Raw genomic sequence first — 14897 nt, forward strand, 5'->3', positions numbered from 1 at the left:
ATGTATTTTTCAGAAGCGAGATACGATGCCAAGGAACACGATAGAGATGCCATGATTTCAACCGGCAACAAATCAACTCGCATTAAACACAATTACCCAACGACAGATGACGTAGGGTACCGAGTTAGTTGCTACTCGTTATCCGGCAAATTGATCAAACTGCCTTTACTTAAGTTTATCTATCCATCACCAGCCCTACGAGGTCGAACGTATCAGTTCTGATAAGTTACGCACCTGTTATTACTATAATAATAAATTAAAATTACGAATATATCGCATTTAAACATTATTCATTTTTTATTTTCGAATTTTTAAATTTATTACATTTAGAAATTAAATTGTGATAATTATATATTAATAAATGATAATTAGAATTATATTATTGCAAGATTTTCTACAATTATAATTAAATATATTAATTACCCCTTGTTAGAAAATTTGAAAACACAAAATCATGAAATTCCCAACAAATTCTAACATAAATATATACATATCTCTTTCAATTAAAATGTTAATAATGTTAAAATTCCATATATTTCAATTAGAATCTCTCATATTAAAATCGATATCACATTCATATCGTAAAATACGAATATCGATAAAATCGTGTGAACTTCGATATGAGACATCTATAGAAAATATATTAGTTAATAAATAAACAATTCTCATGAAAATACTATCGTACCGATACCGAGGTAACTCTTTGAAGGGTGCGAACGCGGGCTAGAAAACTCGTGACATGGGCAGCTGTTCGAATTACATTGAGCTCGCCCCTGGCGCGTGGACGGTTTATTGACACACTCTCCAGGCGACCGCGTATTATTACCAGCGTCGTGCATTTACTACGAAATATATGGCTCGTTTTTCAAGAAAGAAAGCGACCGGTGGAGCATCGAGACGAATCTCGGCTCTATAGACTAGTAGAGGGAGAAAATCAACAATGCTTTTACGTTTCGTAGCGTTCTCTCCATTCTTCGCGCGGTCCTTCTTTTACATCGGATAGCATCGATTCTTTAAAATATAGATATTCGAAAACGCACATACGATGTTCTTTTAAACGACAAAGATATTTTTCAAGAGATTCAAATATCGAAGATGAATTCATTAATTTTGTATGAAATTTTAAATCTCTAAAATTCGAATGATACAAAAGATAATCGATAGTCTCGATAAATCGAACGAAAGATTGTGAATGTTGATTTACCAAGCGATTATCGTTCATTTTGTAATTGGCATTTCGTCGAACGCGATGTTTGTCGAAAAGTACATTATACATCTTTGAAAAAGCTAATTGTAATTGTTAAATATAAAATTAATATCTCTAGCAGTGGCACAATGTGAAACAAAGACAAAAGAAAGAAAGGGATGCGATATATAGAGACATGCTTACATTAGGTCACACGCATATGCTTTTGACGTTTCGCGTCCGGGTAGCGTCCGTGAAGGATTTCTTCACTAATATTTAGATTATCGATGGTAATTACTACAATGGCGTTCGATGATGTTAAATGTTATGAAAATTTTTTATGATACGTTCGTTCTTTGTGAACGAATAAAAACTTGACTGACAGAGGAAAAAAGAACGATCACGGAGACCGGGTTCCGTCGTTGTTACAGAACATCATATTCGTTCTCTTTCATCGTAGGTCATAGTATAAGTATCACTTACCTGCATGCTTCTCCGACTTCGGCATGGAGGCCATAGCTAGCCGATAGTATGTCCTCTCGAACCACGACACTATCTCACTATTTCTACGAAAGACCGCATCGTAAACTACACACCAGTGGCTGCCGCGGCGTTTTCAGTCTGATGTAAACCCGACGTGCACCGCTACATCTTCGTTTGTCAGCCATCTTTCGGGGCGCGAGCGCGCGAACCGCCATCACGCGGCCAGAATTTGAACATAGTCAGCATCAGTCCAACATGGCCGACGGACTGTCATTCGGGTGACATATCATTCAATTTTCGATTCAAAAAGGATGCTCCTGAACGATTTTCACGAACGAAACATGTTTCACGGCTATTTTTATATAAAAGTGTAAACGGCATTGATTAATTTGCAACGATTGACACCATAAGTATTGCCGTGTGAAAATTAATCGAAAGAGTGGCAACGCAACAACTGGTTTTGCTACGTTGATACAGTGGCACGCAAAAATCATTGTCCACCGATGATTGAATATAATCTGTAACAAAGTATAGTTCAATGTGTTTACATTATTATGAAAAAGTGTGAGTACTGAGCATCGATTGAAAATGTATAAAAATTATGTGAATTTTCTATAAATTAAATGATCGTTCATTAAAAAATAAAGTATTTGACAAAAATTATATTTCTGCTTCTCAAGAATTAATAAACATATTGACATAATTCACTTAAAAAGTGTAATATAAAATATATTTAGAAATAAGCATATGGGTTTATCTTGTTTTATGTCAACGAAAAATGGGAAATTCTGGTTTAAAACAGCATTACGAGACTGCAAAGAAAACCGGAACATTAAAATTGTCACGAAGAAAACTCCACGAATTTCCACAAAATTTATTAGCTTTGGCACCGTTGCTACGTACATTGGATTTATCGGAAAACGAATTTGTTCATATTCCCGATAATATTGGTAATTTTACATTATTAAAACTATTGAATATTAATCATAACAAATTGACAACTTTACCCGAAGCACTTGGAGCATTGACAAAATTAGAATGTTTAAATGCAAGCGCGAATCAAATAAAAACTATTCCATGGTCATTGTCAAAACTAACACGATTGAAACAAGTCAACTTATCTGATAATCGTATAACCGAATTTCCTCCTATGTTTTGTGATTTAAAATTTCTGGATGTATTAGATCTATCGAAGAATCGAATTACGACAATCCCTGATGCGGCTGGAGCGTTACATATAGTTGAACTTAACCTCAATCAAAATCAGATATCAACTATATCTGAGAAATTGGCGGAATGTTCGCGCTTAAAAACATTAAGACTTGAAGAAAATTGTTTACAACTGAATGCAATACCTAGTAAAATTTTGAAAAATTCTAAAATTTCAGTCCTGTCTGTCGAAGGAAATTTATTTGAAATGAAACAATTTGCTAATCTTGATGGTTATGATAACTACATGGAAAGATATACTGCTGTAAAGAAAAAACTCTTTTAAGAGATATTTTAATGAATATTTATTACTGAATCTATTATAGGTAATTATTATACGTATATAATTATTTTATAACATTGAAAAAGATGCCGCATCGTGTTCGCGTAATTATACTCGATACCTGCGATAATATAATATAGAAATAAAATTTTCAAATTAATTGATAATAATGTTTTTAATAATGTGAATGCTTATACGAAAAAACATTTTTTTATAAAGCGTTCGTTAAATGAGCACGATAAACTATATAGAGATATATATAAAACCATTGATCTAATGCAGTACTCATACTAGATTATAATTTTTATTACACGGATTATAAAATGACATTCTAGTATTTCGTATCACACTGCAATTCTTATAAAAATGTTCTTATATGCAACAATTACAATTCTTATGCATCGTTAAGATGCATAAATAAAATGTATTAAATAATAAAATATGTTTTATAAAAATCTTTTGTATTTTTTTTTTTTATATAACGCTTAATTACATGTAAATTAAAATAAGTACATAACATTCTTTTAAATCTCTTTATATATTGTAAAATATAAATATAATTAAAATTGTATGAAATATTTTCAAAATTATCGTAACCATTTATTATAAATATGCAAAATTATATCGTACAATTAAATAGTATAAATTAAATTTTGTAAAAATAAATTTCGTACTTATTTTTAATATATAATATTTTTATTCATTTCTTAATAATTTTTATCATAATTGTAATATATACAATTGGACGTATGCAAGCAAAATTATCTTACCATTGTAAGTGAAAAACAAATGATCTTTTGCATCCCAAAATGGCGTGTCTGGTCTTTACTTTCTCAACAGGAAGAGCTGCTGAAATTAAATAAAAAAAAAAATCGACAGGTGAGTTACGAGCAGTAAAAAAAGTTACATGTTTCAACTTCCAAGTTAGCAACCCTTCACTTGCGAATACGTGAGTAGCTTAACTATTACTTTGTTAGGCATAAGAGATTTGTATTCCACTCTTTTGCCGACTGAACAATTATAGCTAATTTTAGAGTGTATTCAATATTCGATGATCAGTTAATATGTGAATAACCAATGATCAGAAGCCTATATTGTTTTTATGTACTTATATTTTGTATAAGTGTTTAAAATTATATTATTAAAGTCACATTATTTATACGTAAACAATATATGAAATCGTTTTATGAATTTATATTTTGTTTGCAAATTAATCACGGAAAGTAATTACAATTATAAAATTTAAAATAATTGATTATAGCATATAAAAATAATATTTTTTTCAATAAATCATTATATTTATTAGTAACAATATTTTCTTTTATACACTTTAAGATCTGTTTTGGATTATTTAAAGTGTAACAAAACTTATCCAGATCTAGGGTACAGACGACAAGAATCTTATGTATGGAAGATATACTACTCTAATTGTTGAAACATTTAAAGATATTAAGTGTATAACCAATTCTAAAATTCTTGACATTTTAAATTATAACCACAATCATTTATAATTATAATAGTATAACAAAATCTTTATCAACACTGTCATCAATTGTTTATATTATACTTGCACCACAATAGAACGTCCAACTAACGACCATGATCGTACATCAAAATTTAAATGCCCTGCACCATGTTGATCATAAATTTTTACGTATGCACCACACACAATATACGGCTTATAATATAGAAGTAATTAAAAAAAAAAATACATATACGATTCTTTTTATTTATAATTCATTTAATTTATTTCTTTTATTTAAAAATAATATTTCTTAAAAATATTTTGTATAGTTATTTAAATATCTCTATTAACAGAACATATATGAGGTTATAATACCTATGAAATGTAATTTTAGAAGTAAGATTCGTAATGTTGATAAACTGTTTCCAAATAATCTTATAATGTTTCAGCAGCAATATTATACTTTCTAAACAAAACTAGTAAGTGTAACGCGAGAAATGGGCGTCCCTGTTTCGTTAGACATCCCTACGGGGAGCACTGCCATCACAGTAGCTTAGTTGACCATCGTAGTTTCTAGCAAGTGTTTCCCCGAACATGGCGGACGGTGCTTATTCGAATTTTCAAGGGACACAATGAAAGTGCACCGAGTTCGCGGCGGTGATGTCCGTGACTAAGGGCGTGTGGTAATCCTGAGGGTGGCTGACGTGGGTATCCGGACGCCGCTGTGATCGTTACGGTTGCATGCGTGCCGGCGTGTCGCCATCCTGACTTCACGAGATAGGGTTTTGCCGCGCCGCGATTGTGTGTCTCAGAGCTACCGACCGTGGCGGGGCCCCCATGGTTGTAAATGGCTGACGGGAATCGGAAAATGAGGGCCGAACGTCGCGCGTGATTCCACAGCTAAGACGCTGAGGTACGACATACAAAAGGTGTTCAGAGATCGAACGATATTCGCGCGGTCTTCTGTCCTAAAAACACCACCACCGGGTCCAAGCACCGCCCGGTGCTAGGAGCTGTCCCGGGGGTTGTTCGTGTCTATCGTATCACCAGTGTCTTCGTCAATTGATCGGTTTTTAGGTCTCTCCTATTTTCTTGATCAGCAGAAAGTTTGATTTCACATTGGATACTTGTCATCGATGATAAAAAAGTTCTCGAAAGTGTAGCCGCTCGTGCGCGACGTTTCGTCTTGTTTAGAACAGCATTTGTAGGTGCTCTCGTTCGTTAACGAGAGCGAGAGCGCGCGGACTGGTTTTTAATGAGATGCCGATCATATGGTCGTTATTTCTTTCGCAGGTATTTTTTTGCGATACTTTTTTGATTCTTGTAACGTACTTATCGCCACTTGTAATGGACACGTACAATAAATGAATGATTTGGCGGACGATCATCTATTTTACACATTTGCGTGGACCAAGCATTATGTGTACGTGCATGTAAGATTTGCTTTCCTTTCGGATTTCAACAAACATTTTAAAGAGAAGATTCTGTACTAACTAAGATTCTGTGGTTATATTCGAAATGTTAACTATTTTCTTGATGTAGTTCTTATTCTTAAAAAATTATTCAATCTTTTTTTATTTTCATAAGAGCTATTTCATAAGAGATTAATTGTCATTTTGCATTTTATAATTATAGTATTAAAAAATAATTTAACATATAAATATATATGATGGTTGTAACTAACATTATAAATATTCTTCTTGTTAATATCATTATTTAGCCTCAAAACAAAATAATATATTTTTTATATGTATTCATTTTTTATTGATTAAAATATATATAAACAAAATATTAGTTTAAAAACTGAATAATTTTATAATATTTTTGAAAACAATGGTTTTGAAATATTTCTAATGAAATTATCTATCTAATATCTCAATCAAGTTAAATAACTTTTTTTTTAATATATTATTTAGATTTGATTTGATTATAACTATTGCAATATATTAAAATATATTTCTATTGTTTTGTATGACTATAGAAACAGGGTAGAAAATGTCAGAGCCAGAAGAAAGTCTGGCAGCGCCGGATAGTACTACGAGGGAACAGAAATTGGGTTTCTCTCATGGGGATGATGTTCTTCTACAACACAAGGATGGAAAATTTTATCTTGGAACAATTGTTGAGGTATATTTGTATAACATTCTTTTATTATAATTGATTTTTTTTATGTCTTTTAATAAAACATGATTACATTGTGTTTCGCTGTTAGATTTATCATAGTTAGAAGTTTGACTATATTAAACACCTTATATATAGGTGGATTTGGCAAGGGAGAAATGCCTTGTCAAATTTATGGACAACACCTCCGCATGGTCCTCTGTTAAGGAGCTGACAAAGCTTTCAATGCCAGATTCTGATGTTATGTGCGTTCTTTGTAAAAAATCTCAGCCCAAGACTGATAATGACATTATAGTTTGTGACAAATGTGGTCGTGGTTATCATCAACTTTGTCATCAGGTAATAATATATAATTTGTATCTGTACAAAAAAAATTCATATAATTATATTGTTATTAACATATAATTAACATGAATACAACAAATTATAAAATTATTATAAAAAAATATATATCCTTACAGCCTCAGATATTAAAAGAAGAAACTGCAGCTGAGGCACATTGGATGTGTAAAAGATGTATAGATAGTCAACCAAGGACACGTGAAGTTATAGAACCAAAAACTTCTATGGTAAAGGCAAGTATCAGAAAAGTTTGCAGTGGTAGGGACCAACCTCAGCCACCACCAGATGATATGACAAAGTTGCCGTATGATGTAAGTATCTAAAATATATTAATTTCCTTTATAGTATTAATATTATATTTGATATAATTGATTAGTAATAATTAAGTAATTTTCTTTTAATCGTATTAAAATATTTTAATTTATTAGAAGATATATCGAAATATATTCATAAAATTTATACAGTTAATAATATACAATTAATATAGCCTATATTTATACAGTTAATATTTATTACAGCCTAATATGTTAAATTGGGATGTACATCATAGAGTAAATGCAGAACAAATTTATTGTTATTGTGGACTCAATGGTGAATGGTATACACAAATGTTGCAATGTGCTCGTTGCAAGCAATGGTTTCATGAAAAATGTGTTAGTTGCCTAACTTATCCTTTATACAGTGGAGATAGGTAAGATTAGATTATATTATCTTAAGACAGTAATTTTTTTAATTTAATTTCTAAAATATAATGTTTCATAATTGATATTATTTACAGATTTTATGTATTTGTTTGTTCAATGTGCAATTATGGCAAAGAATTCGTACGGCGACTGGAATTGAAATGGGTAGATCTGGTGCACCTGATGTTGTACAATTTGACTGTTTACAATGCTAAAAAGTATTATGATTTGGACACTGTTATTGTACCTTATGCCAATGATAATTGGAATACTTTACAGCTTCCACCTCGGGTAAGAAATTTTAATAAATTTTTGAAATGTGAATGTATTTTAAAATGTTTTTATTTTTCTTTAAAAATAGTTAAAAATAGATTATTTATAAATACATGTATGTATTTCTTACCATCAGATCAGGGATGTCAGTGCTCAAATACGCAGAGAATCTATACTAGGGATATTGACAAATAATAGAAACAGGTTTAAATGCGGTAGAGAAATAAAAAAACGTACTACGATATGGGGTCTTAGAGTTAGATTACCACCACCATGTCCAATTGTTAATCTTCCAGCAACTGGTGTAATAGATGATTCTGTGTTACGTAGATGCTGGGGTGCTAATAAAAGACTGCAATATCTTCCTCCACCTACAGGGTTAGTTATTGTTCAATTGTTCGAAACACGTGTTTTAATTATTTATTGATCAGCAGGATCTTAAAAAAAATCTTATTGTTTCAGACCGATATCTTTACCAGAAAGTACAAAACAATTAACTGCATTAAAACAAAGCACAGCAGAAAATTTAGAAATTCCAGTGAATCCATCGGATGTAGTGATGCGTGGAACAATTTATCAAAATTCGGAAGCAGAACAAAGTTCGTGTCCAAGTCCAAGTCCACCGAGTCAATCTACACAATCTTTACGAGAAAGGTAGATTCGAATTTAATTTATTGAAAAAGCGTAAAACAATTTGATAAAACACTTTGAGTTATTATTTTTTTTATTTCTTGTAGGTACAGTGGAGGTGGCTTTGTAAAAAAATCATTCCCATTTCCTAAACTCAGTTTACAAAGAAGAAGACGTTTAATGGCGTTAGGAAGTTCTCGCGAAAGAATGTTACGTAAACATAAGAAAAGAGAAAAAGGTGATGCTGCCTTGAGTAAGGCTCAAGGTGTTCGAGAAGCTAGATATAGAAAAGCAAGGAAACTGCTAAAAAATGCTATAGCTAAGGTATCATACATAATAAATGTAATAAATGGTATCACATATAATATTAGATTCATGTAACGAAAACAATAAAAATTTAAATGTTCATTAAAATAGAGCAAATCTCGAAACTCGGAAACATCTGATCTACCACCTACGCCTCCAACTTCAGTTTCTGGTCCACCTACACCCCCTGCTACAACCTCGGGTATATCTGAATTATCTGTGCCTAGTTCTGTGGAATTGATGTATCCTTTACCACCATCGACGCCTGCGGATACAAGTGGGGATGAAACTAGTTCAAGAGGGACTTTGGACTCCTTTATTCCACCACCCAAGGATTTTGAAGGCAAGAATAATCCTTTTAGAAATCTCAGTGATTTATTGGGTACACCCGGTAATCTCAATCAAACAAATTCAAGTACCCCATCACCGTACAATCAATGTCCAATCACATTACCTCTACCGCTTACTCCTGTTATATCTCAACCGCCGGTAGTACGGCCAGCCAAAAGACAATTATCGGAAAAAGACATTATTATAGACAGAAATGGGCAAGTAAAACGTAGACGTCAACATCGGAGAGGACGTCCGTCGCAACAACAAATACAACAACAATATCAACATACTGCCAGTAAGACGGCAACCATCTTACCGGCGCGTAATAACGAAGTTAAAAGTGAGTTTGCAAGGAATTTAAGAAGTTCGTTTAACGGTGCCTCAAGCAGTGCTAGTAGTCAAATTGGAAATTGTGTTGATTATGCCTTAAATGGAAGGAGACTTAGACAACGTCAAAGCAATGACAAATTACCACCCCCGGATCCGCAACCGCAAAAGAAAGGTAGTGTACCTTCATCTCCAAAGTGTTCACCCGTTAAACAAAGTGCGCCCGACATATCTCTGGATGATCTAAAGTCATCGGTGAACATATATTTTGGAGCAGCTAATAGAATCGCTGCTGGTGAAAAGTTTGTCATCAGAGCAAAAAGGATAGGACCAAACGGTCAGACTCAATACCTAATCGAGTGGGAGGGACTTAACACTTAACAATAAATAATTTGTTTATGATTATAAATGCATTGCAATCATATAAAATTTCCGTTACATCATCGAGAAAGAGCAGCGTTAAATTGTTGCTCGATCATTTTCAAAAGGCTCGATATGTAAGAGGAATGATTAGTGGCAAATTGATCTGTGTCACATGCACTGCCATTCGTTACATATTTTTATGTAATAAGTATGTATTATTAATTGGTGTACGATGTGTGACTGTTCTTGCAAATGTAAATTTTATTTTATTCGTTTAACAGATCAAGTCTTATGAAGACGCTGTTCCAAACAACAATAACAATGAATTCATTGCTGGACAATGAATTTGTTTTGCCGCTTATTCAAAATAAAATATCGATTCACATTTTTTTTTTTTTTTTTATTATTATCCATATAAAAAGCGTGAATTTTCTATTCGATTCAGATTTTTATATTTAAAATGTACCGTCCATGATTAGCTTCGATGCATAAAAATTCAATTAACGTTTGTATATCTATTTTAATATAAAGGCAAATAAAAAATGCATGTATGAAGGAAACATTTACAAGAACAATCAGATACATTGCTTTATAAATTGTATATATTGTAGCATAGTAGTTTCGCAGAAAAATCGACGAATGTAAAGCAAAGAGAATCATTTGCGCTGGATTTTGCATTCATTAGAGATTGGCCAATCGCTCCTTTTTTATGAGTTATGGAGCAGACCATGATCCCGATGACAAGAAAAAAAAAAAAAAAAAAAAAAAATGCGAATTGAAAAACTGACAATTGTTCCTCTCACTTGATCTAACATACTAGCGACCGTTAGTGGTTAGTGTTTAAAGAATAAAAGAAAAATATGGAATAAAAAAGAAAAAGCAGACATCCTGCAAAAGGTTATTTTTCAATACAATTGTAGAGATAGACATCCGCTTCTGTAACTTCATCTTCTTGAACTGTTGTCTACATCTTCTATCCATATGACAATATAAATAAAATCAAAATCATTAATTAACACATGATCATACTGCCACACTTGCACCAATTTATCTTTTATAGTTAAATTTTACGCTCGAATACATAATGTTTAATAAATATAGTCGCTAACAATGCAATTATTCATTAATACGAATCTTAGAAAAGAATTTTTTATTTTTCATAGACGGTTCAAGATGATGAGGATGCGGTTCTAGCATTGCTCATTATTATACAAGACTAAAAGGGAAGAACATACCTATTTCGTAATAACGTACAATTTAAAAAGTCGCAGGGCTGAGTACGTAAGTGGTTGGCCAAAGTTATCTGTGCGAAGGATAACACATTGTAAATTTTCTCTATGGTTTTCTGAATTGTGAAGGGGAGATCATTTTGAACTCGAAATGTAGCGAATCTTTATAAACTGTTCTTGTTACATTAAAAAGAAAAAAGAAAAAAAGAGAAAGAAAAAATGTAGGGCATGTGAAAATATTTGTTCGCATGTAATATAAACATTCGCGTAGACATTTTTCCATTATTCGAAAATTTGTTTTAAGTTTCTTCTAGAATGAATTTTAAATGAACGCTGATACGACTTGAATTAATAAAATTAATAATGAATATTCGTACAAAAATCATTTATACTACAATCATTTGTCTGGTTCTCGAATTATAAAATTGATACAGCACAGAATCTATGGTCAGAACTTACTGATCAGTAAGAAAATTTGAAAGAAAATTTGAACGATTCCTCGTTAAATTCTTGAATCGATAGAATTTATCAAAAATAATGTCGAAGAAATTTATTTTATTCACACAATTATACTCTTATACAATTCGAATCTAATTTTATTTAATAGTTTATTTGGGACGAGTATAGTAAGAATTATTATAATTAGAATGTAACAACGAAAAATTTTTAGTAAGAAAGGTTGTAGTCATCTGATAATCAAGTCTTTCTTTAGATAACTAAAAATACAGAGAATCGAGAGAAAAAATCATGTTTCGCGTAATCTATTCGATTTTGCGTTCGTTCATTTGATTTTTGATTTTTTCATAAAATAATAATAATAATCGTATGAATTTTTCCTAAATATCTGGATATGAGAAATCCGCGAGTCATTCATGCATAGACAGACTTACCTAAGATAGGTATTTTTAAGCGCTATTTATTTAATCTACTATACGTAATAATTTTTTTTTTTTTTTTTTTTTTTTTTTTTTTTTTTTTTTTTTTTTCTCTCCATTGTAACTCCTTTAGAGAGATTTTAAAAAAAGTCGCGACCGACTATTGTTTGTAAGTTTCGGTGAGGTTAAACTTTAGTGATGGTAAATTGAAATTAAATCAATTTCTATCTATATGTACAATTTTCTGCCAATAATTAAACACACTCATTTTTCTATATAAGTTTTTACATTGTTTTTCTTTCAAAAGAAATTTTTCTTTTGATTTTCTTCGCGTATTAGAAAAAGAATGTGTTCAAGTGTGTTCAGACTTTTAATCACATTATTATACACTCTACAAAATAGAATTTTCGTAACATTTTTGTACAATAGATACTCAAATGGTACGCATATCTTATTTCCAATTATGCGGTACTGCGCGAAGCGTTATTATACTCTCTAAAGGAAGCGTATATAGGTAAATATTGGACGAAGACACTGCCAAACATTTAAGTTATAATTTAATAAACGACGTTAGACAATATACTGCGCTATGATACGTTAATTTTTTCTTAATTAAACGTACGTTCTTGCGTTCTTTATATGTATAAGTTTCTTTCGTTCTCCCGTTTTCTTCTTCTTCGTTCATCGTTACGCACGAAGAACCGGAAACGAGGTGAACTTAAGTACAACTTAAACCGTTCTCGTGTACGTAGAGTTATTTTCTTTTCTTTTTTCTTTCTTTTTTGCTTGCGTTGTTAAAAAAAAAAAAAAGAAAAGAAGGAAAAATTAATAATAATATTCGTGCATTTTTCGCACGAATGATCGAACTCGCGATCAGACTACACAGAAGAGGAAGTTAACGATCCATTTTCTTTTCTCTCCTCGATCAGCGTCATCGAAGTTTCGTGATCGTTTCATTGTTTCTCATGTACGTTCAACTTAGGTTACTTAGAGAGAATGATGTAAGATCGACGTTTGTATCAGTGAACGAACGTATTGACCAGATTAATCATTTAATCAGGCGTTGCGTTATTACTCATTGTATTGTTAAACTATTTTCCCTCCCCCTTCTCCTTTTTCATTTTGTTACATTCTTGCGATCTATCATAAGTTCCACGAAAATGATTAATTTTCCGTTCCACGGGGGCCTGTTTTTCGTTGAGGTCTCCTTAAGTATGCCAATTCCAGATCGATGAAAATATGAAATGAAAAATTGCCAATTTCTTTACTTCTGCGAAATAATAATAATATTTAAAATCGGAGCCAGCAATACATCCTATCCCATAACCTGAAGATTAAAAATTTCCACCGATCATTGTCAAATCTCAATAAATGTTAAATCGCAATAAAATACGCCAAAAAAAATCCAATTTCATTTCATTTCAATTTTTATATTCGATCTGGCAACAAGGCGCCAACACAACAATGGTTCGAAAGCGACGAAACGACAGAAACGAAATATCCCAGAGAATTCCTACGAACGAACTCCGCTTAGAAATCAATCATCTCCTGTACAAAAAGTCAGCGTTTAGCCGCGTATCGTAGGCGAGGCGAATAAACAAAAATAGCTCTTATGCAGAGCTATTTTAATTTCCGAGGAAATGCGTTCGATATTAGTCGATCGATTTTCGTATACGAGCACGATTCGTGTCGGATCGGCGAGAGCTCGACTCCGCGTTTCCACATCGTGAAACAAAACGACAAAAAAAAAAAAAAAAAAAACGAAGATGTACTGCCAGTATCATATGTAAATATATTCCTCCCATCGTCCTTTCAGATACAACTGCCCCTCCCCCCTCCCTTTCTAGCCCTACGGTCCCCTCCCCGCTCCCTCCTCTTCCCCGTTTTTTAACGCAGATATTCCACGAGATACGCGAGGAATACGCATAGCTCTAATGTACGTTTGTGTAAACGTTTGTACGCGATTATTGGCGGAATATGAGGTCGTGGAGGAGATATTGTTCTTCTTCGACTCGCTTCCGAATGAATGCATCCGACCACATCCGTGCTATCGTGTGCGTGGTTCCGTTAGTCCACACTGCTCTTTCGCGGGAAGAAAAAAAAAAAAGGAACTTGTTCTTTTGAATATCAGAGAAAAGATAGAAGGGTCAGATTTATACCAAGTGGGTGGTCACGATTACTTTACTAAGGGTTATTTAAAGTGTATAAGACCCATTTATTTATATTTAATAGATTTTTCAATCTTGAAATATTTTATTGTTGTACTGCTCAATGTTGATGTACGATGATGTCTGTTAGTCGAAGATTGTAGCAATAATTCGAAAATAATATGTTATATATTTGTGTGTATGTCTATAGAAGATTTCTATGTGGAATTTATCAGAGTTTAGTTCTTCTTTCGTTATTTTTTTTTTTTTTTTTTAGAAAGTGAGAAGCTAAACTGATCAATCCTAATTTTTGAAAAAAAAAAAAATTCTTCATTTTAAGCGTTCAAATGTGTGATTGATGATTTGAAAAGAAAAATTAACCTTGGATGAAGTATAATCACCTTGGTTTCTAATTTGTATTTGCTAGTTTTCTTAGTTTTTTTTTTTTTTTTTTTTTATTTTCTTTTATTTTATTGATGACCGCCCATTTAGTAAACAAAATATAGAATAATATCTTTTCTCGACACAAATAACACAAATAACATTTTTTTTTTTTTTCATTCAATTGTGTACACACTCATCAACTCGTCAATCATTCATATAATAATCTTTCAGGCTTTTGTCGAAGCTTTTTTTTTTTTT

General features: G+C 32.0%; 3 protein-coding genes across 7 annotated transcripts in view; 2 read left to right on the forward strand and 1 right to left on the reverse strand.

Moving 5' to 3' along the window:
* LOC122712377 (guanine nucleotide-releasing factor 2) overlaps positions 1-1821 on the reverse strand; it is an 84860-nt gene extending 83039 nt beyond the window's left edge. The window contains exon 1 of the mRNA XM_043931967.1: positions 1670-1821. Within this exon, the coding sequence (XP_043787902.1) occupies positions 1670-1703 (34 nt within the window). The 5' untranslated portion in view covers positions 1704-1821. The remainder of the gene's footprint in view (positions 1-1669) is intronic.
* Positions 1822-1936: 115 nt separating this feature from the next.
* LOC122712382 (leucine-rich repeat-containing protein 57) lies at positions 1937-3616 on the forward strand. Its single transcript, XM_043931994.1, has one exon. It carries the CDS (start codon positions 2448-2450, stop codon positions 3162-3164), a length of 717 nt encoding a protein of 238 aa, XP_043787929.1. The 5' UTR covers positions 1937-2447; the 3' UTR covers positions 3165-3616.
* A 1400-nt stretch (positions 3617-5016) lies between these two features.
* LOC122712258 (polycomb protein Pcl) lies at positions 5017-12131 on the forward strand. 5 transcript variants are annotated; one of them, XM_043931755.1, is made up of 11 exons: positions 5017-5539; positions 5920-6049; positions 6608-6753; positions 6886-7086; positions 7209-7400; positions 7608-7780; positions 7868-8063; positions 8182-8423; positions 8508-8699; positions 8783-8999; positions 9093-12131. In XM_043931755.1, the coding sequence occupies exons 3-11, from the start codon at positions 6622-6624 to the stop codon at positions 10020-10022; spliced, it is 2475 nt and encodes an 824-aa protein (XP_043787690.1). In that variant the 5' UTR covers positions 5017-5539; positions 5920-6049; positions 6608-6621; the 3' UTR covers positions 10023-12131. The 5 variants fall into 5 exon arrangements, with proteins under 5 accessions (XP_043787690.1, XP_043787689.1, XP_043787688.1 ...); XM_043931754.1 differs by having other exon boundaries at positions 5017-6059; XM_043931753.1 differs by having other exon boundaries at positions 5017-6049.
* Positions 12132-14897: the final 2766 nt, after the last annotated feature.

Source organism: Apis laboriosa, unplaced genomic scaffold, assembly GCF_014066325.1.
Source record: "Apis laboriosa isolate Shangri-la unplaced genomic scaffold, ASM1406632v1 scaffold1_cov151, whole genome shotgun sequence".
In the NCBI taxonomy this organism is placed as follows: Eukaryota; Metazoa; Arthropoda; class Insecta; order Hymenoptera; family Apidae; genus Apis; species Apis laboriosa.

What these genes read in the sequence shown, in the direction of transcription:
- LOC122712382 (XM_043931994.1), top strand. Translation starts at nt 2,448, where the DNA reads ATGGGAAATTCTGGTTTAAAACAGCATTACGAGACTGCAAAGAAAACC.
- LOC122712258 (XM_043931754.1), top strand. Translation starts at nt 6,622, where the DNA reads ATGTCAGAGCCAGAAGAAAGTCTGGCAGCGCCGGATAGTACTACGAGG. An exon ending in ACACAATCTTTACGAGAAAG is followed by an intron (nt 8,700 to 8,782) that starts GTAGATTCGAAT and finishes TATTTCTTGTAG; the next exon opens with GTACAGTGGAGGTGGCTTTG. An exon ending in TAAAAAATGCTATAGCTAAG is followed by an intron (nt 9,000 to 9,092) that starts GTATCATACATA and finishes TCATTAAAATAG; the next exon opens with AGCAAATCTCGAAACTCGGA.